Consider the following 22,974-nt stretch of genomic DNA (forward strand, 5'->3'; position numbering starts at 1 on the left):
AATAATGTTCATCTCTGGTGACTGGGCTGGCCAATCCTGGAGCACCTTGACCTTCTTTGCTTTCAGGAGCTTTGATGTGGAGGCTGAAGCATGAGAAGGAGCGCTATCCTGCTGGAAAATCTGCCCTCTCCTGTGGTTTGTAATGTAATGGGCAGCACAAATGTCTTGATACCTCAGGCTGTTGATGTTGATCATCCACTCTGCAGATCTCTCACACACTACCATGCTGAATGTAACACCAAACCATGATTTTTCCTTCACCAAACTTGACTGATTTCTGTGAGAGCCTTGGGTCCATGCGGGTTCCGGTAGGTCTTCTGCAGTATTGGTGATGATTGGGATGCAGTTCAACAGATGATTCAATCTATTTTCCACCACTTTTCCAAATGATCAACTAGAAGTCAAGTTATTATTTGTTGCTCGTACAACTGGGATCGATGACAAGACTTTTGTCAGGTAGTGTATAATGCCACACAAGATTTCTCTAATAAATAAATGCAGAAACCAAAAATAAAAAGCAGCACAAAACGTTTAATCAACAATATTAATGAACGCTTCTCGAGCAGCAAGTCAGCTTTAGAATGATTTCTGTAGAAAAATCATGCGACACTGAAGACTGCTGTAATGACGCGGAACATTCACCTTTGCAAATACCTTTCTAAAATAGAAATCGAATCTTAAACTATAAAAACATTTGAAAGATATTGCATTACTATACCATTTTCTCCTTTAAAGTAACAGCTGCCAATAAAAAAAGTCCATTATGCATTTACTAACAGCTTTGTATTTTAGATTTCGCACTTGAATCTGAAAAGAGATGAAGCGCTCTCCATTATTATCTCCCCATTACATTATTAATGTCTCAAACCTCACATTAGACACCCCAACCACATCCAAAGCCCCATTACAAGACAAGTACAAATCATTATGACACATACGTTATCATAAATATTTAATGAGGTCAAAGTACGGCTGAGGGAAAAAAATCATCCTTCATTTCAATGTAACAGCCACATTTTGATAATAACGGGGGATCCTGGTGCCAAGAAATCGTCTGGAGAAAAAAAAAAGATATCAAACTTCAGGTCCACGTCTTTGGCAAGAGGAATGTTGGCAAACCTTCGGCGAACAAAAACAAAACAACAACAAACAAAACAAAAGAATCACTGATGTCTCTGTTGCCTCGGATGGGCAGCAACAAACAAGCATTTACAAAAGGATTACTTGCAAACATTTCACTAAAAACTACAGATGTGTTGACGTTACCAAAGGTTTTCCGTCGCTCTGTCATCCTCTTGTCCGCTTCAGAGTCACGTTTTTGCAGTTTTACTCCCAAGTTTGAGAAGAGAAAACTACAAATTCTCCTTCCACAAAAAAAGAGCGGGAAAACAAGAGAGAGAACCATGGGCTTTTACAAATAGAGACACCTTACAAAATGGATTTCTAGTAGTTTGTCCAGTCCAGTAGTGTCCCGTCCTTGTGCGTCCCATCATGTTGGACGGCCTGTTTGAGGATCGCGAGCTCTGAAGCTCGGATTGAGAATGGGTGAAGTTCGTGCTCAGTTCGTTTCACCTTTAGCGTCCTGTTTGTCTTGTAATAGTGGAATGAGAGACTCCCAAGCTGCAAGGCACTGTGGGACAGACGCAGAAAGTCAAGGTTAATCCCAGTTACCGCTCAAATAACATTATTTTCACCAGACACGTGCAAGTCCTGGGAATCAATGTTTGCAGTGTGGGAAACGTGTATTTTTCACAAAAGTACTAGAACAGTGTTATATTTTGCTGACTTGGGAACTCAAAAAGTTTCAAATGATGTTCGAATTCAGAAAAACAAGCATTTTTAACAAGGACTATGTCCTGTGTGGCCATGATAACTGCGTCACACTCTCGATTTCTAGTTTAGTTAGTTAAAAAAGAAAACAGCATTGAAACAGAACTCTACAAATTAGGGATGCTCAAAATAATCGATTAACCGTTAAACGAAAGTGCGTTTTTAACCGATTAATGATATCAGTTAAACGATTAAAAATATTATCTTATATATTTTTAGAGGGGCGTCTTTTGAATGGTTTACTAAAAGCCGCAATTGTTTTTCACGCGGCTCATCCTAGAGCAGCAGTTGGTACTAGTGCTCGCTGTTTCAAGTTATCCAGAGCTGTATGAATTTACAAATCTTGAATATCACAATAGTATTAAATATTACAATTGTAACAACACATTCAGCAACACTCTTGCACAATCAATACCCAGCTGATTCAGTCGATTCATAGCCTTTTCTCCTTGTCAAAAGGAGCGAGGTGAGCCTCACGTTTTTGGAAAGGAAAATCACGTTTGCTGTGATCAGACATATTTGATAACTCGCGGGACGGTACTGTATGACCACTCGTGCCTACAGACATATTTGCCAAAGAAGCAAAATGGAAGAAGAATATTGCTGTTTGATACAGACAAGCTGATGCCAAACCAGCACTGATGCTGATCGCCTCCTGAATCTGCGTCATAAACACAACAAATAGGCTTTAGCTTTCATTTTACAGCTTATAAATTGTATGCAAATTAATGCGATATCATATTTAACAACAAAACTGTTTACAAAAAGTCAAAATATGAGCGCGTTGTCGTTTTCTTTTCATCACGCAGCACGCACACTTGAACCGCGCAAGAGAGGAAACCATATATCAAGACATCTTTAAAATAATGATTTTTTTCAAAAATGTAAAAAGGTTTTGTAATATAATAATAACAGCGGGGCATTAAATAAATGCATATTTTCCATGGAGCGAGCGATTTGTGGAAGTCTGCTATTTTTATTTGATGGAAGAAAAAAAAAACATGAATGGAAAAAATTTTAAATTCTTGAAAAGGATCAGTCTGCGTTTTCGTTTTGTTCTCTAAATGAATTATTTAAGTGAAAATAATTTAGGTCAGGCCTATTTATTTTATTCATTGTATTTATTTTATTCTGTTTTTCTATACCGTTGGAAACACTGCATGTGCGTGAAGATGATCTGTTGTTATGTTCTGTTATTAATATGCTAGCATGTTAAAATATCAGTAAACTATCATACTTATAATCAGTATTTTGAAATGCAATATTTAATGTGTCATTTTACATTTTTACATTTTACATTTAGTCATTTAGCAGACGCTTTTATCCAAAGCGACTTACAAATGAGGACAAGGAAGCAATTTACACAACTAAGACCAACAATAAATAAGTACTAAAGGCAAGTTTCAGGTCTGTAAAGTCTAAGAAGGGAAGTGTTAGTAGTTTTTTTTTTTTTTTTTGTACAGTTAGTGTGATATTCAAAGAGACAATTGCAGATTAGGAAGTCAGGCAGACACAAAATAGACACGTCAATTTGTTTAAAATTTTTTATAATAATTTAATAGTATTCTGACCAGTTAACCGTTAACAACCGATTAACGAGCGGCAGTTGTCGGTTAGCAAATTTAACCAAAATGAGCACCCCTACTACAAATGTATTTAGTATGATAAAACAGCGCTACTTCTTCTTCATGTGTTCATAAGCAGAACAAAAAAAGTGGTGGATTGGGGAATGATAAAAGCTCTGCAAATAGTAAATAAGGAATAGCTTTGCTCTGATGGTTCTAGCATGCATTCATTCATTTTCTTGTTGGCTTAGTCCCTTTATTAATCGGGGTCGCCACAGCGGAATGAACCGCCAACTTATCCAGCAAGTTTTTACACAGCAGATGCCCTTCCAGCCGCAACCCATCTCTGGGAAACATCCACACACACATTCACACACACACTCATATACTACAGACAATTTAGCCAATCCAATTCACCTGTACCGCATGTTTTTGGACTGTGGGGGAAACCGGAGCACCCGGAGGAAACCCACGCGAAGGCAGGGAGAACATGCAAACACCACCCAGAAACGCCAACTGAGCCGAACCAGCGACCCAGCGACCTTCTTGCTGTGAGGCGATAGCACTACCTACTGCGCCACTGCCTCGCCCGCTGGTTCTAGCAGTATTATTGTAATCCTGGACTCTTCTTAATTTAGCAGCTCTGCTTAAAATGTAGCGCTGCTCTGTTAGAGTTTGGCCAAAGAGCACAACTGAAATGTGTGACAATTTCTGTTCAAGATCTTCCGTCAGCTGAGCAATTTTCGGCTCTGGATACTCTATAAACAGTGTACAGTGGGGAAAATAAGTATTGAAGACATAATGTGTTTTCCTGATGATAATATTTTTAAAGGAGCTGTTGACATGGACTTGAACCACTTTTTGGTAAAATTCCAAACAATATAAACAAATAAAAAAATCTGCTTTTTTAGGTGTAATAACAATGAAATGACACAATGAGCTAGTACTGAACAACTGAAATGCATTTAATACTTTATATAAAAGCCTTTTTTAGTGATGGCAGCTTATAGATTGCTCAGATGTGAGGTATTTTTTCCACAGACTTCAACTGAGTGTAAACATTTTGATGGTTCTGTGGGTCTCATCTAGCAAATCGGATCTTTATTTTGTATTTTCTATTGGATTCATGTCAGGTGATTGGGTGGGCCATTCTACAGCTTGATTTTCTTTCTCTGAAACCATTTGAGAGTTGCCTAGGCTGTGTTTTGGATCGTTGTCTTGCTGAAATGTCCACCCTAGCTTCATCTTCATCTTCCTGCTAATGTTGATGTTGGACTGAAGCAGCGAATATTAATCTACAATGAGGAAGGGCAGAGGGTTAACGAAGAACTACAGAGAGATTTCAGCTGCTGTCTGGGCTTTCACTGCCTTTCTACACCTCCCTTCCTTCATGTGTTCAATACGTTTTTTTAGTGTCATTCTTATGCATAACTTTATTTGTAAACTAATTAGATTAGTTTTATTTTGCATATATGGATTGCTTTGGTTGTTATCAACAGCCGGTGCTTTCACCCTCAGACATACCTCTGTCCATGGTTTCCCTGTCCATTAGCTGGATCAGCTCAAGGGGTTACTTTGGACAAAAAATAAGGCTAAATCCAGGGTTGCATGAGGAGCTCAGTCATGGAGGGCTTCTTTCCCTGCCTGAATGAGGCTCCACCCTGATGGTCCTCAATGTTGGTGCAGTGAGGGGTTATACCAGCATTCCCCAGGCAAAGTAGGCCACTGAGGTTAACCCACGGCAAATCTCCTCCGCTGGACAGGACATTCCTAAATTTCCATTCAAAGTGTGTAAGTGTTCAGAATCTCCAGATTCCAGGGCTTGCAGTGCTTCAAGTCAGGCCCCCTCCTATGCACACTATGGCCACTTACCTGGCCTGCCAAGCCCAGGTCCTGGTCAAGCAGCACAAGGGCAGTGCCAGTGGTCATGCGTGACCTTTGCACAACAACCAATTATGCACTCATGCGGACACAGATTTCTACACTAATGATTTAGGATTGCCAACTCTGGATGAACCTGGCGGTTACGTGGGACACTGTCAAAGTTTACTTTTCCGGGACTCCATAACTTCGAGGGACTTTACCTAGGAGTTCCCAACAGTGTAGGATCAGTCCAGCATGATAGCCCATCTACTCCAGCAGAAAAGAACTGCTAAGCCAGCTGCAGTCTCCACACCGACCATAGAAGTCAACAACATTGGCCCAGCGGCTGTGTCAAGCCCACTGCAGGACTTTGATGCCCTATTTTAGGATACTGCTAAAGGCTGATTTATTCTTCTGCGTCCAACGCCGGCGTATGCTACGGCGCTGACACATAGCCCTTCGCCGTGGCTGTCGTCGTCACTGACGTGCACCTCTCAAAAAATGTAACTACACGTCGCAACGACGCGTAGCGCAAGCTCTGTGATTGGTCGGCTTGGTAGCGCTGACGAGTCTGGGCGGGACAGAGAGCCACGCGAATGGCGCGAGCGATTGTTTACAAGAGTGGAGTCCCGTGAAGGAGCTCCGGATGGAAAGTTTTGTTCTGTGTTTACCTCATAGTTAAAGTTGTTGCACGTCCGCCGGTTCCTGCCTCAAAATGAGCGAGCTTGAGCCACTTGTACATCCCGGAAGTGTTCAGGGAGAGCAAAATAGCACCGAAGAAACTCGACACAGAGGAACATTTACACCTCACTGCCAACTAGCGTTTCGGAAGTGTAGACCAACAGAGACAGCGCGCAGAAGTATAAATGCACAGCTACGCGCGTTGCATGCGCCGTGAGTTACGCCCGTCACTTGACGCAGAAGTATAAACCATGCTTTAGTCTGGTAACAAACTATAAGGTGTCTTTACGGTATTGCCATCCAGAGATTGACAGGACTGGGCCATCCCCTTAGTTGGGCTGTGGAAAATTTCACAATTCCAAAATAGCTACTGGCCTTGAGGCTAATAGTACCCAAATTTTCAAGAGCAGTTTCCTCTGTCTCTAGCCTGATTTATACTTCTGCGTCAAACACCGGCGTATGCTACGGCGCTGACGCATAGCTCTTTGCCGTGGCTGTCGGCGTCACTGACGTGCACCTCTCAAAAAATGTAACTACACGTCACAACAATGCGTAGCGCAAGCTCTGTGATTGGTCGGCTTGGTAGCGCTGACGAGTCTGGGCGGGACCGAGAGCCGCGCAAATGGCGCGAACCCAATGTAGCGATTGTTTACAAGTGTGGAGTCCCGTTAAGGAGCTCCTGATGGAAAGTTTTGTTTTGTGTTTACCTCATAGTTAAAGTTGCTGCACGTCCGCTGGTTGCTGCCTCAAAATTAGCGAGTTTGAGCCACTTGTACATCCCGGAAGTGTTCAGAAAAAGCAAAAAAGCAGAGAAGAAAATCGACACAGAGGAACATTACCACATCACTGCCAACTAGCGTTTCGGAAGTGTTAATGCAGACCAACAGAGACAGCGCGCAGAAGTATAAATGCACAGCCACGCGCGTTGCCTGCGCCGTGAGTTACGCCGGTCACTTGACGCAGAAGTATAGACCAGGCTTTAGTCTGGTAACAAACTATAAGGTGTCTTTACAGTATTGCCATCCAGAGATTGACAGGACTGGGCCATCGCCTTAGTTGGGCTGTGGAAAATTTCACAATTCCAAAATAGCTACTGGCCTTGAGGCTAATAGTACCCAAATTTTCAAGAGCAGTTTCTTCTGTCTCTGGGTGTAAAGTCTTGGGTGCTGCCAGCAAGAAATGCACTCAATCTCAGCTCGCAATCCCAGAACATATGGTCACCAGATGGCAAAAAGGTTACCTGCAGAGGACAGGTACCTTCAGCCTCTCCACGGGACACTGGGTGAAGGTATGTACTGTACTGCACTCACCAGCCCTCTCATGCTGCTCAGCCCATCTCATTGGCCCACTCAGACAATCTGATTCAATGCCAATGCAATTAAATTCACCATATGGCTTACCAAGCGTCCCAGTTTGAGTGGTTTCAAGCATACGCAGATATCTTTTATAGTACAGAGAAATAAGATAGGATTAGAAATAATAGGAAATCTCTGAGTTCCTGTGCCCTTACCTTCATATTTGCCAATGACAGGTCTACACTAAGCAAGGTATCAGCACAAAAACATATTTAGCAAAATATTGCTGAAGCGTAAATCCAAAAAAATCAATATTGCACACCTATGGAAATTTCCCTTTTCAGCACATCATTCCAAGCAAAGAGCGATCAAGCTTCTCACCTTCTCGTAGTACTGGATGTTTTTGTCAGCCATCCCCGTCAGCAGCTGTCGAAAATCCTGTCGCTTGTTGTTCTGCCAGCGGTCCCAATCGGCTTTCAGGTCAGCATTAAAGCACTCTACTCGATCTTGGCACTTCTCCACATCAGTGGGCATCTGCAGGACGGAGATGTGCAGAGAAGGTCAAAAAAACACGTTCATTTTCTTATTCACTCTAGCGTCAGCTCTTATCTAAAATGTTTGTTCATCTGCATTTTCCTTTTTTCTTTTTTTTATAACTTTTTTGGTGGTTTTCACCTTTAATATGGGTAGCAGAGAGAGGAGTAAGATCGGCAAAGAGCCTCGAGCCAGGAATCAAACTCGGGTCGCCGCAAGCACCTGGGTGCTATATGTCGACGCACTAACCACTAGGTCAGGGGTCACCAACCCTGTTCCTGAAGAGCTACCTTCAAGCACATTTCATTTGCAACCCTGACCAAACACACCTGTTTGTAATTATCAAGCGCTGCTTTAGGTACTATTAATTGGTTCAGGTGTGTTTGATCAGGGTTGTGACTGAATTCTGCAGGAAGGTAGCTCTCCAGGAACAGGGTTGGTGATTGGCACCAACAAGGATCTGCATTTTCTAAACGTGGGGTCACCAACCGTATTCCTGGGGAGCTTTGTTCCTGCAGAGTTTAGCTCCAACCCTGATCAAACACACCAGACCCAAATAAATAGGACCTGAAGCAGAACTTAATAATTACATACAGGTGTGTTTGATCAGGGTTGCAACTGAAATCTGCAGGAAGGTAGATCTCCAAGGAACAGGGGTGGCTCCAAGGAACATGGGATAGCATAGCGTCCATCCGAAGCATACTTCAGAATCGGGCCGGAAGTAGTAGGTCATCCGGCTACATCTCATATTTTGTTTTTCAAATTCTATAAAATCAGATATACTACTCGGCTCGCATACTGTTTTTAGCATACTATATAGTATGGAACTATGCAATTTCTAGCGCAGCTCAGATTTTTTAAAGAGTCTACACTACTCGGATTGGTCAGATTGGAAATTTTTCCACACAAATGAAAGGTAATATCAGGAAAAGCACAATAAGAGTTAGCAATCTCACCGGCGTCTTTTTTTCCTCTCTGAAAACAACAGCCTCCAGTTTTGTTTCGTATTCAGCCTGGACTTGGTCTCTCTTTTTAAGCACATTCTGTAGAACAAAAAGAGGTTTGTGAATACAAACATTTGTGAAAGGCAGACAATTTTTGTGATAATTCTTGTGGTCAATAAATGGTAATAATTATGATTACTTTTACTTATGCACTACTTGACAAAAGTTTTGTCGCCCATCCAAGTTTTAGGAACAACAAATGGTCTCTGCAATGACCAAAATAACTTACTAATAAGTCATCTAGAATTGCAAAGAAAGCATTCTCGCAGGACTCCAAGAGTTTATGAAGGTTCTTTGGATTCATCATCAATGCCTCCTTAATCCTACCCCAGACATGCTCAATAATGTTTATGTCTGGTGACTGGGCTGGCCAATCCTGGAGCACCTTGACCTTCTTTGCTTCAAGGAACTTTGATGTGGAGGCTGAAGCATGAGCAGGAGCGCTATCATGCTGAAGAATCTGCCCTCTCCTGTGGTTTGTAATGTAATGGGCTGCACTAATGTCTTGATACTTCGGGCTGTTGATGTTATCATTCCCTAAGATCTCTCACACACTACCATACTGAATGTACTTAGCTGAGAATCTTGGCTCCATGATGGTTCCAATAGGTCTTCTGCAGTATTTGTGATGATTGGGATGCAGTTCAACAGATGATTCATCAAAAAAAATTTACCTTCTGCCACTTATGAATATATATACAGTTTAAGTCAAAATTATTAGCCCCCCTTTGATTTTTTTTCTTTTCTTTTTTATATTTCCCAAATGAAATTTTTCACAGTATGTCTGATAATATTTTTTCTTCTGGAGAAAGTCTTATTTTTTTTAATTCGGCTAGCATAAAAGCAGTTTTTAATTTGTTAAAGAACCATTTTAAAGTCAGAATTATTAGCCCCTTTAAGCTAGATTTTTTTCGATAGTCTACAGAACAAACCATCATTCTATAATAACTTGCCTAATTACCCTAACCTGCCTAGTTAACCTAATCAACCTAGTTGAGCCTTTAAATGTCACTTTAAGCTGTATAGAAGTGTCTTGAAAAATATCTAGTCAAATATTATTTACTGTCATCATGGCAAAGATAAAAGAAATCAGTTATTAGAAATGAGTTATTAAAATCATTAATGTTTAGAAATGTGTTTAAAAAAATCCGCTTTCTGTTAAACAAAAATTGGGGGAAAAAATAAACAGAGGTGCTAATAATTCTGACATCAACCGTATATATGTAGTTATTTTTAAGAGCATTTGATCTCAATCCTGTGAACATTTTTAGAGAAGTTTTCTAAAAGGAGGAAGGAAATATAAAGCCCTATTTCAGCACTTGTCTCACTATTTGCTGATTGTGTCAATGTGTCAAGCTAAGACAGACAGGAAGTGATTTCCTCTGCTGAGCTGCATTTGAATGTTGCCTCAGAAAAAGATGCAGTAGTATTTTTAGGTCAAAATGTAGTACAATTATGAGTACTTTTGCTTTTAAAAGGGTGTTGGGCCTAATTTGATGTACACACCATAAAGTCTCATTTATGAATCGGTTCATAGCCGCATTTATTTAATCAAAAATACGGTAAAAACTGAAATAATATAATTTGGAATATTACAATTAAATTGACATGTTTCTACTTTAATTTATTTTCAATTGTAAATTATTTTTACAATGACAAAGCTGAATTTTTCAGCACTCATTACAGTCTATATTATCGTAAAATGATTAAATGAACATGCTTGTCAGAAGACGCATACCATGGTCATATCCTAGGACGACAATGCCAATATTCATTAGGCTCAAATTGTAGAAAAATATTTATTTTTACATATGAATTCACCACCAGCTGACTTAAACCCCAAATCAGGAGCCCCAATGAATCTTTGGATTGCATGAAATAAGATTAGCGATGAGAGATACGACAATTTTAACGCAATGTAAGGTCATTGCACAGTGAATTCGAAATGTTCACATTGTTAGAAAAAATTCATTCAACCTCATATTTTGTCAAACGCATTTACACACCGTCTCCAAAACCCTTCCTTTTGTCCTTCATACAGAAAATTGAGCTCAATTTGTTTTGAGAGTACAGAGCCACATTTCAAGTGAAAGCCAAAATCCAGGATGCTGTCGCTTGAGGCAAAGAGCAGTGTTATGGCAAATTCTAAATGTGTGCGGATGGTTGAGAAGAAATGAAATGAGCACAGAACGAAGCTGCGATCCACTGACCTTCATGGATTCGATATAGAGGACGTATTCTCTGAGAACGGGGAGAAAGTCTTCACTCATGTCCTCTGTGAGCTCCTCCAGAGCGCTGGAGCAGTTGGACACACAGCCTGAAACCCCTTCCAAAGGCTCATGGAGATCCTCCTCGAAAGAAGACCAGGATGAGTAGACCGGCCCGTACTCTCTCAACTCCATCAGGAACTCTGAGAGACGACCAAAGAAAGATCAGCATTTTCATCAGTGAGCAGTGCTGGGTTTTTTTCACCCACTTGCTGTTTATTTTCACCGTAAACTTCTGTCTTCTAAAGGCTGCACGCTAAGCAAACACATACAGTGGGGAAAATAAGCACTGTCATGTTTTTTTCCTGAGAATAATATTTCTAAAGGAGCTGTTAACATGGAATTAAACCAGATTTTGGTAAAACCCCAAACAATACAGACATAAATATTTCTTTTTTATTATTATTATCATGTGCAATAATGAAATGACACAAAGAGCAAGTTCTGAACTACTGAAAAATATTTAATACTTTATATAAAAGATTTTTTTTAGTGATGACAGCTTAAAGATGCTTCTCATATGGAGAATGAATTCACATGCATTGCACAGGTGTGATTTTTTTCAACAGAGACTTCAACAGAGAGTCTAGATTGTTCTGTGGGTCTCGTCTGTCAAATCTGATCTTTATCTTGTATTTTCTATTAGATTCAAGACAGATGATTGGCTGGGCCATTTTACATCTTCATTTACTTTCTCTGAAAGCATTTGAGAGTTGCCTTAGCTGTGTTTTGGACCATTATCATGCTAAAATGTCCCCCCTGGCTTCATCTTCATCTTCCTGCTACTGTAAATGTTGGACTGAAGCAGCAAATATTAATTTACAATAAAGAAGGGCAGAGGATTGCTGGAGAACTACTGAGAGATTTCAGCTGCTGTCTGGGCTTTCACTGCCTTTCAAAACCTCCATTTCTTCATGTGTTCAATTCTTTTCCCCCGGTGCCATTTCATGTTATTACACATAACGTGTTGTCTGTGTGTGTGTGTGTGTGTGTGTGTGTTTGTATTGCTCTTAGAATCCAACATGGAAAGCATTTTTGTTTGTTATTGGCATGTATTGTTTTGAAATTTAATGCCACTTACATGCCTGTGTTTTTTTCTTTTGTAATAAATACGGCATTTCGTAATTAATCACGATTAACCATGATAAATTACATTTCGTGATAAACCACGATTAATTACAAAAAAGTGTGATTAATCACATACATTTTTTTAATCATTTGACAGCACTAATATATATATATATATATATATATATATATATATATATATATATATATATATATATATATATATATATATATATATATATATGCATACATACATACATACATACATACATACATACATACATACATACATACATACATACATACATACATACAGTTAAAGTCAGAATTATTAGCCCCCCTTTTAATTTTGTTTTCTTTTTTAAATATTTCCCAAATGATGATTAACAGAGCAAGGAATTTTTTACAGTATATCTCATAATTATTTTTTCTTCTTGAGAAGTCTTATTTGTTTTATTTTGGCTGGAATAAAAGCAGTTTTTTATATTTTTAAAACCATTTTAAGGTCAAAATTATTAGCCCCTTTAAGCTATATATTTTTTCAATAGTTCAATATTCAAAATCATCATCATGGCAAAGATAAAATAAATCATTTATTAGAAATGGGTATATATCATCATTATGTATATATATATATATATATATATATATATATATATATATATATGTGTGTGTGTGTGTGTGTGTGTGTGTGTGTGTGTGTGTGTGTGTGTGTGTGTGTGTGTGTGTGTATTAAAAAACTGGTGTGAAATCCTGAAGAAAAATAACAATAAATAAATAAATAAATGAAAGCTAAAATACATTATTCAAAAATATATAAAACAGTGTTTCACAAAACATATATAGCCAAACACACAACTATTTTTAAGTATTTATATATAAATTATGCATTTATAGTTATTATTGTAGAACATAAATACTTATTAGTATAGAATTATTTTGTTTAATTAATTACAATTTATTAAAAAGAATACATTAATCACTGATCTAAACATGCCTGGCTAGATTATTTGATATATTGATTATATGATTAACCATGATTAATTACGTTTCGTGATTAACCGTGATTAATTACAAAAATCATTAATCATTTGACAGCCCTAATATACACACACACACACACACACACACACACACACACACTACATTGAATCATATTTCGCTTTGTGTCTTTTATGATTTTTTTATATATATAATAATAATAATAAATCTTTGCTTATAAAACAATGGGACACGGTAGAGGAAAAATTACAACTATATTAAACTTTTCATTGTTTTCATATACATATATATATATATATACATATATATATATATATATATATATATATATATATATATATATATATATATATATATATATATATATATATATATATATATATATATATATATATATATATATATATATATATATGTGTGTGTGTTTGACCCATACAGATACACATAATAACAGTGACAGTGTTTACCTGTCTGTTCTTTAATGATTCTTTGTGCTATCCTGTCAATGGTGCCCAGTTTCTGTGTGAACATGTCCAGATATTCCCCCATAGCAGCAAACTCCACCGGCCGTCCTCTCAGTTTATAACCACCCGTCACGTACTTCACAGATTCCCCCATTTTAGTCAGCAGAGCAAGACCCTGACGCTTATTCAGGTCCTGAGGAGTCAAAACATGCAGTACATCAGTCCCGTCTCACGGCCAGGAAAACACTGCCAAACTCAATGAAATCCCAATTTCCCGAAACACACTTTCTGCCCAGAAATACATACCAACGACACATTTCAAAATCATATTGCTAAACAGTGTTGAGTAACTCTCTGAAACATCTGGATCTAATCAGAAACCTATTGAAATAATTGAAAGAGTTTTCCTTTTGCTGTTAGAAACTGTAATAAACTGCTCTATTTCCTGTCATGGATAAGTAAATATTAGCAGGGATACACTGAAATAAAAATTCTGGACTCAAACCAAAAATTCTAAATGCACTTGGCTGAAAATGCTTTGTAATAGTAATTTATTATTTTGTAAATTATTACATTTACGAAATAAAGAGAATTGAAATTGCATGCTAATTTGAGGCACTCACCTTTGCTGAGAGAAAAGCGTTGAAGTGTTCGTTGAAGGAGAGCACCGGATGATCTGCTACACGTTTGAGGAACTTGTCTAGCGCTTTTCTCCTCGTCTCCACAAACTCCTCTGAAAACCGGTCCACCACTCCCTTCATTACAAACTTCTCAGGTAAAGGCTGAATTATTTCGGAAAAAACAAATAAATGTAAACAATGTCAACCGAGCGGCCATGAAATAGCAGATTTTACATTATTAAAGGGGTCAAATGAGCATTCTTTTGTGTATTACAGTAGGTGTAATGCGATGTGTTTATAGGAGTAACATCTGTGATTAGAGCTGTGGTTTCGAGAGCTGTGCTGTGGAGGGTCTTCCTCTACCTACTGGAATAAGGTGTGTTGGTTGACTGTCCTCTAATTTTATCCTCAGCCAATCAAAGTCCTGGTAGCGTCGCCTTACCGAGTACTCCGGCAGGTCAAATTCTGTTCTGGTGGTCTGTAGGTCATACAGAAGAAAAACAATAATGAGTAAATAACATATAATTGGTCAGCAAGGATGACTTAAATTACGATGAAGTGACAGTGAAACATTCATAACGCTAAAGAAGATTTCAAATAAATGCTTTAGATTTAGCAAAAAAGTTTCTAATATTGTTAATAAGAAATGTGATTTGAGCAGCAAAAGATCATAGACAATGACACTGAAAACTAGAGTGATATTGCTAAAAACTTTTGCATTTAAATTAAATGTAAAGATACATACACATTTATATGTACATATATAAATGTACATATATATATAAATGTACATATATACACATATATATATTTATATATACACATATATATATATATATATATATATATATATATATATATATATATATATATATGTGTATATATATATGTATATATGTATATATGTATATATATATATATATATATGTATATATATATATATATATATATATATATATATATATATATATATGTATATATATATATATATATATATATATATATATGTATATATATATATATATATATATATATATATATATATGTATATATATATATATATATATATATATATATATATGTATATACACACACACATACACACACACAAACACACACAAACAAACACACACACACACACACACACACACACACACACACACACACACACACACACACACACACACACACACACACACACACACACACACACACAAAAAACATCTATTTAAAACGCTTTCTTATTGTCAATAAATAAAAAGGACTACTACATTTTCTACATTTCTTATTTTCAGTGATGGGAATAACGGCATTATAAATAAATGGCGTTACTAATTGCGATACTTTTTTCAGTAAAGAGTAATCAAAGTAACTACTGTTTCCCCCGTTAATACACTGCTACAATTACAGACATTTAGCGATGGGAATAACCGCACTATAAATAAACGGCGTTACTAACAGCAATACATTTTTTAGTAACGAGTAATCAAATGAATTACTGTTTTCCCGTTACAACGCTACTACAGTTACTGACAATCAGTGATGGGAATAACGGGGCAATAAATAAATAACGTTGTTAACAGCGATACTTTTTTCAGTAACAAGTAATCAAATGAATCACTGTTTCCCCGGTTACAACGCCACTATCGTTACTGACAATCAGTGGTGGGAATAACGGCGCAATAAATAAACAGAGTTACTAACGGCAATACTTTTTTTCAGTAATGAGCAATCAAATTAGTTACCGTTTCCCCGTTACAACGGTGCTACAGTTACTGACAATGAGTGATGGGAATAATGACGCTATAAATAAACAGCGTAACTAACGGCGTTACTTTTTTCAGTAACAAATAATCACATTAATTACTGTTTCCCCGGTTACAACGCCATTACCGTAACTGACAATCAGTGATGAGAATAATGACGCTGTAAATAAACAGCGTAACTAACGGCATACTTTTTTCAGTAACAAATAATCACATTAATTAGTGTTTCCCCGTTTACAACGCCACTACCGTAACTGACAATTAGTGATGACAATAATGATGCTATAAATAAACGGCAATACTAGCGGCATAACTTTTTTTAATAATGAGTAATCAAATTAACTACGGTTTTCTATGTTAGAATGCCGTTATCGTCCCTGACAATCAGTGATGGGAATAACGACGCTATAAATCAACGGCATTACTACGGGCAATATTATTTTTAGTAACGAGTAATCAAATAAATTACTGTTTCTCCTGTTAAAGCGCCGCTACAGTAACTGACAATCAGTGATGAGAAAAATGGCGCTATAAATAAACATCGTAACTAACAGCGTTACTTTTTTCAGTAACGAGTAATCAAATTAATTACCGTTTCCCCAGTTACAACGCCACTACCGTGACTGACAATCAGTGATGGGAATAACGACGCTATTAATAAACCGAGTTAATAGCGGCAGAGTTACTTTTTTCAGTAACGAGTAATCAAATTAACAACTATTTTCAACGTTAGAATGCCGCTATCGTTCCTGACAATTAGTGATGGGAATAACAGCGCTAAAAATTAACAGCGTTACTTTTTTCAATAACGAGTAATCAAATTAACTACTGTTTTCTCCGTTAAAACGCTGCGACTGTTACTGACAATCAGTAATGGGAATAATGGCGCTATAAATACACGACGTTACTAACGGTGTTACTTTTTCAGTAACGAGTAATCAAAAATAATTACTGTTTTCTCCGTTAGAACGCTGTTGCTGTTACTGAGAATAAAATGCGAGCTACTAAAATTGAGAACACTGACGGACTAGAACAAAGGATTAAGGCAGTTCTGAAAGCAAAAGAGGGTCCGTCCAACCTGGTACTATTAAGGTGTACCTAATAAAGTGTATACATATAATACATCCACTAAAATAGTTAGAAAATATTACTTTACAAATGTTATTCTATAGAAATCATCGAAATATTTGCATATTGTACAATAATACATCTAAAATAAATTATTTTTATACATTAACATGAAAATAAATCGAACATGACAGGTCAAATCAGCCAGGTTATAAGCGTTATAAGTCTCTGACCTTTGTGCAGACTCTGTAGGTGATGTACGTCTCCATTGTAGACACGTGCTTTTTAGGATCATCTACAGTCACAAACAGGTCGCGCGTTTCTGCGTCCAAATCGTCGTCGAGCTGCAGTCGGTTTAGTAGCGATGAAGAGGAGGCGGGGCTTGATGTGTCTACTGGAGTCCCATTGGGCAGACTCAGGTCCTGGGAGTGGCGAAAAAAAAAAGAGACTCATTTAATCAAACAAAACACTGCTATTGTTTTGCATAAAATAGCTTCATTTGTGTTCTGATAGTGAATGAAGGTCTCAGGGGTTTAGATCGACATGAGGGCGAGTAATTAGCAACAGAATTTTAAAGGGTCATGACACCCCCCACTTTCGGTTCAAGTCTACCTCAGAATTTTTTTTAAAATGCATCATAATGGGCGTGGAGCTCCGCAATCAGAGGCAGGAGTGGGCGTAGCCAGCAGAGCAGGGAAGAGAACAACTGTTGTCAGTCGGCTCACAGAATGAGACACAAACAGTGAGAAGACGCATGATTTTATAGTGTACAAAGTTCAAATGCAAAGAAATAAACAGTAATTTAATGCCCTGCTACATTTGTTATTCGTAATTTCATACACACAACCACAATTTATATCATTATAAAGATAATCGTGTTCATATAAACACTATAAATGAGGACTTCTCCCTCAATCCCCGAGTCTGAATGCAAACTCGGTGCAGCAGGTCTCTTGTCCTGCCTATTTCAACCATTAGCCCTGCTGGTAATCTGGAGGATTTAGGCCAGGGGTGGCCAACCCTGTTCCTGGAGAGCCACCTTCCTGCAGATTTCAGTTGCAACCCATATCAAACACTTGAAAACTGAGTGTCTGTTGTACCAATTGAGAGTTTCTTTCGATGACGCCACAGCCACGCTGAGTTCTTCTTATTAAAAGGATTCTGCTTTGAAGATACCGAAAGCTCTCCCTGGTTTTTTGGGCTCGTCTTAGAATTCCACAACAGTTTGGTGCCGTGAGCCACACTGGAGAAATCCACAACAGAAGGTTCTAAATGTATAGGGCATAGGGGGGATAAGTGGAAATAGAACACAGCCAGGAACTATGTTTCAATCTACAGCTCCAGAGGTGTAGTTGCGAGTGCTCAAGTTTGCGATGCGGTTTGCGAATGTTTGTTGAAGCGGCGGATTTGGGAAACGGCAAATCAACAAACTATGTTTGTAACGACTGAACTTGCAACCGTAGTTGGCTAACGATGGTTTTGGGAAACGCACCCCTGGTAAGTTTCACAGAGTAAGTTACCACAGTAATAAACTCTGAGTTGAATTTACCTTTATTTCTTTTCTATGATTTAGCACTGCGAGCGCAAGGTATTTCCCTCGTACAGTCTAGCCGATCTGCTTCTCCTTTCTATAAAATTTAACAATTTAATTTGACGTTGATTCTTTTCTTGTACATATTTACAGTGATTTTAGTGACAGTTTCTGAACTTCTGTGAGTTTATTATGTCTGAGAGATTACTGCAAGTTTACTACACATCTATTCTGATACACTGTATTCAAACAACAATAAATTAAGGGTGCTTTCACACCTACACTTTTGTTTCGGAACGTATCTCGTTTGCCCAGTTAGCGCGGTTCGTTTGGCATATGTGAACAGGGCAATCGCGCTCTGTTCCGCGCCAAAGTAATCGCTCCGAGGTCGCTTGAATGAGGTGGTCTCGGCTCGATTGAAACGAACCCTGGAGCGGATCGATTACAGTGAGAAAGCGATCCGATCCGAGCGCGGTTATATCACAGTGTTTTATGGATATGTAATAGGCATACGGCTATATAAAGAGAGAATTATGAGTAGGGCGGGAAGTTTCGCGAGTCTCTGGATGCCCGCAAACGAGTGATGATCTGCCGGTAATCTCGCGTCTCCCTCCCGGTCCTCAAATAGGCTACGTCGCACACCCTTCACACCCCTCCCCACCGCGTCTCTCCTCAGGCACGTCGCGCGCGCGCACCCTGTCAATCACCACCAAACCAACACCTCTCCTGACAGCTGAGCGGGACGCTGCAAAATAAACCCTGACACTCTGACCAATGTGAGGAGAGTTTACTCGCACGTGACTTGTTTTAGCTCTTTTGGTCCGATTAGAAACTTTGCAGTGTGAAAGCGAACCGCTCCAAGAGCAAAGAGCAACAATGTAACAATTGTAATCTCTGTTTCAGAACAACTGAATCGATTCACAGGTGTGAAAGCACCCTAAATTGACATGCATATGTAAACCGCAGTGCAAATATGAATACCCCTTTTTAAACCATAGGCTGTTAAACAAACAGAAACTGCTGGACATGATGACGTCAGTAATATGCAAAGTGACGTAATCCAGCTTCATTTAGCGACTTTTTGAGCAAAGTTCTCATTGAAAATAGTTGTTAACACTGTCATCATTAGTAAAATATCATTAGTGTTAAAAGAAACTAAAGTTGCTGGCATTATTTTACCTAGAAACTGCAGCGAAACGAGAGTTGAAGTGCTTTTTTTTTTTTGCAGGTTCACAAAAATGTAGGCTTATTCACGCATTTCCAACGAGCCTGTGTTGCATACGTCAGTGGGAAACTTACAGCTCATTTATTATCCTCTCAAGATTTCTCCTTAAGAACTGCTTTTTCTGCTGAAGAAGACTTTCGTCATCCTTTGAGTGAAGAAATCATCTGAGCTTGCAGTAGATTTCCTCCTTTCTAATAAAAACTCTTGCTTTGTCTGGAGATGGCAAAATCAAAGTCCGGACCGTTACCCTAAACAATGACAACTTTGAAACATTTCTTATTTCACATAAATTATTTGAAACAATAAAATAGACAAGTACTTCGCTTTATGAAATTGAACTTGATGCAGACACCAAAATGGCCCGAGTCCATAATAAAGCAAAACAGAAGAAAAAAAATCTAAAATACACTCATCTTTTGAATTAGACAACAAAACTATATTCTGTTATAATATCCAATAAATAAGCCACAGTGCAGCTGACAACAACAAACAAACAAATAAATCAGTGCTATAACGAGCAGTAGCTCAAGAACGGCTCTTCTGTGTTATGTGAAGCACAATAAACTATTGACTTGAACAGCATCAGGGATTCTGTACCAAGCTCAACCCAGCTCTATTGTACAGCAAGAATTCACACATGATATACAGCCTGCCAGTGTTCTCTCAGTATTATATGCAGTTGATAAATAAACATATGAAATATGAGCAATAACAATTAATAACTGATAGATAATAGATATCAAATACATTTTTTTTTATCTGTGTGAACTGCAAGTTTCTGCAGATCGTAACGGGCCATGAAACCCCCTTGTTTCAGCAGGGTGTTTTCACACCTCTACTTTGGAAAAAAGTGGGCGTGTCCAGCTCTGTTTAGGGGGGAGTGTCGGAGGAGGGAAAAAGGCAAGGTCCGTAAAAATTTGCATAATTAGCAGCCAATGACTAGCAAAGTACGGCATTGCTTACAGTCTATCAGATAGTGTTGATGTTGTTTTGAAGTCATCCTCGCATGCTAATTCTGATTGAATATTCAAATTAGCGTGGAAGACAATATAGAGACTTCTAAATGAACGAATGTGCGAATATGAAACCAACTTTACCTCAATCATATCATGTCATAGTTTAGAAATCATATATCAAACTATTGATTTTTTCCGAAATCAGTCAGTTGTGAAGAAGAGTTAAAGTTGGCTTCATATTGGGATATTTAGACATTCTGCTTAATAATATAATATTAGAAAAGTATTCTTTGCAAATTCTAAATTGGGAAATCATATTAGCAGCCAATGACTAGCAAAGTACAGCCATGTTTACAGTCAATCAGATAGTGTTGATGTTGTTTTGAAGTCATCCTCGCATGCTAATTCTGATTGAATATTGAAATTAGCGTGGTAGACAATATAGAGACAACAAAATGAACGAATGTGCGAATATAAAACCAACTTTACCTCAATCAAATTGTGAAATGTTGTGTATGAATTACAAGAAATGTCAAATTGTTTGACAAAAACTCAAAATAATCTCAAATGAAATTAATGGTGTTACAATTATGATGAATCTGGTCAAAATTGGTAATTGTAAAGTTTGATGAAAACACCGTTATTTAGGGTAAGAAACAAACAAGTAGAGGTAAAGTTTGTTTTATATTCGCACATTCGTTAATTTAGAAGTTTCTATATTGTTTGGCATGTTACTTTGAATATTCGATCGGAATTAGCATGCAAGTTTGACTTCTAAACAACATTAACACTATCTAATTCACTGTGAACAATGTTGTACTTTGCTGCTAATATTCATTCATTTTCTTGTCGGCTTGGTCTCTTTATTAATCCGGGGACGCCACAGCGGAATGAACCGCCAACTTATCCAGCAAGTTTTTACGCAGCGGATACCCTTGCAGCCGCAACCCATCTCTGGGAAATGCTGCTAATATAATTTCCCTATTTATAATTTGCAAAATACACTTTTCTGAAATTATATTATTAAGGGAATGTCTGAATATCCGAATATAAAACCACCGTTACCTCTACAGACATTAGTATGTTATAATTGACGACACGCATAATATCCATATGGTGCAAATGAATGAAACTCCGCTGTTTTCTCTTAGTGACTGTATCAACACGCCTACAGTTACTTTTCTCGACACAATACAGTTAACTTAACGGACACATGACCCGCTGTCGCCACCGCACATCTATACTGTTGCTGTTTAACGGAGCAGCTTGTCCAAACCCACTCGAGTTGCCCGGAGTCTCACACAGAGCCGCGAGGGTGTTTGGGAGACCGCGCCGCGCTGCTCACCTTCTCTCCGGGGTTCAGCACATCTGGGCTGCGGCTCCGTGCGCTCTCCTCGGCGGACAGAGGGTGGCAGATCTCCTGGATGGACTTCTGCCCGGAGGAGGGCAGTGATCGCGGGGTACCGCCGTTGCTCATGGCGCTGCACTGCTCTGATCGCGCAGCTGTTTTTATTTCACTGCCGCACGAACCGAACCGAGGAGCCAAACATCTGTCAGCTGACGGACACCGCGCAGAACCGGAACACAACCGGTCAGCTGACGCGGAACACTTCCGGAAAAAAAGCACCTGTTTTCAAATTAAAAGCCCAACTTTTTCGCTTAAAAGTCTTCAAATATTCTGATGGTTTATTTGACTTTTTATTATTAACAATAGGCGAAGCGGTGGCACAGTGGGTGGTGCTGCGGTCACTTCACAGCTAGAAGGTCACTGGTTCGAGCCTCGGCTGGTTCAGTTGGTATTTCTGTGTGGAGTTTGTATGTTCTCCACGTGTTTGGTAAGTTAAATTGTCTGTAGTGTACGTGCGTGAATGAGAGTGTATGGAGGTTTTCCAGTGATGGGTTGCGGCTGGAAGTGCATCCGCTGCATAAAACATATGCTGGATAAGTTGGCGGTTCATTCCGCTGTGGCGACCCCAGATTAATAAAGGGACTAAGCCGAGAAGAAAATGAATGAATGTTATTCTTAATTTATTAACTAAATTAGCTGGATAAGTTGGAGGTTCATTCCACTGTGGCGACCCCAAATTAATAAAGGGACTAAGCCGAAATGAATGAATGAATGAATAAAGATTTGTTTGCGATAAATAATAGTTTTATTTTAATTTTATTTTAATAATAGTTTTATTTTAATAATAGTTTTATTTTAATTTTATTTTAATAATAGTTTTATTTTAA

At 38.2% G+C, this 22,974-nt stretch overlaps 1 protein-coding gene across 2 annotated transcripts; it reads right to left on the reverse strand.

Moving 5' to 3' along the window:
* Nucleotides 1-939: 939 nt before the first annotated feature.
* On the reverse strand, nt 940-22,329 carry snx30 (sorting nexin family member 30). 2 transcript variants are annotated; one of them, NM_001017798.1, is given in 9 exon segments: nt 940-1,630; nt 7,616-7,768; nt 8,725-8,811; nt 10,983-11,182; nt 13,577-13,766; nt 14,197-14,355; nt 14,561-14,671; nt 17,261-17,449; nt 22,085-22,325. In NM_001017798.1, coding segments are annotated over 9 exon segments (1,293 nt in total). In that variant the 5' UTR covers nt 22,217-22,325; the 3' UTR covers nt 940-1,558.
* Between the last annotated feature and the right edge of the window lie 645 nt (nt 22,330-22,974).

The sequence above is a fragment of the Danio rerio genome, chromosome 10 (genome assembly GCF_052040795.2).
Source record: "Danio rerio strain M-AB ecotype USA chromosome 10, GRCz13ab, whole genome shotgun sequence".
NCBI classification, from domain to species: Eukaryota; Metazoa; Chordata; class Actinopteri; order Cypriniformes; family Danionidae; genus Danio; species Danio rerio.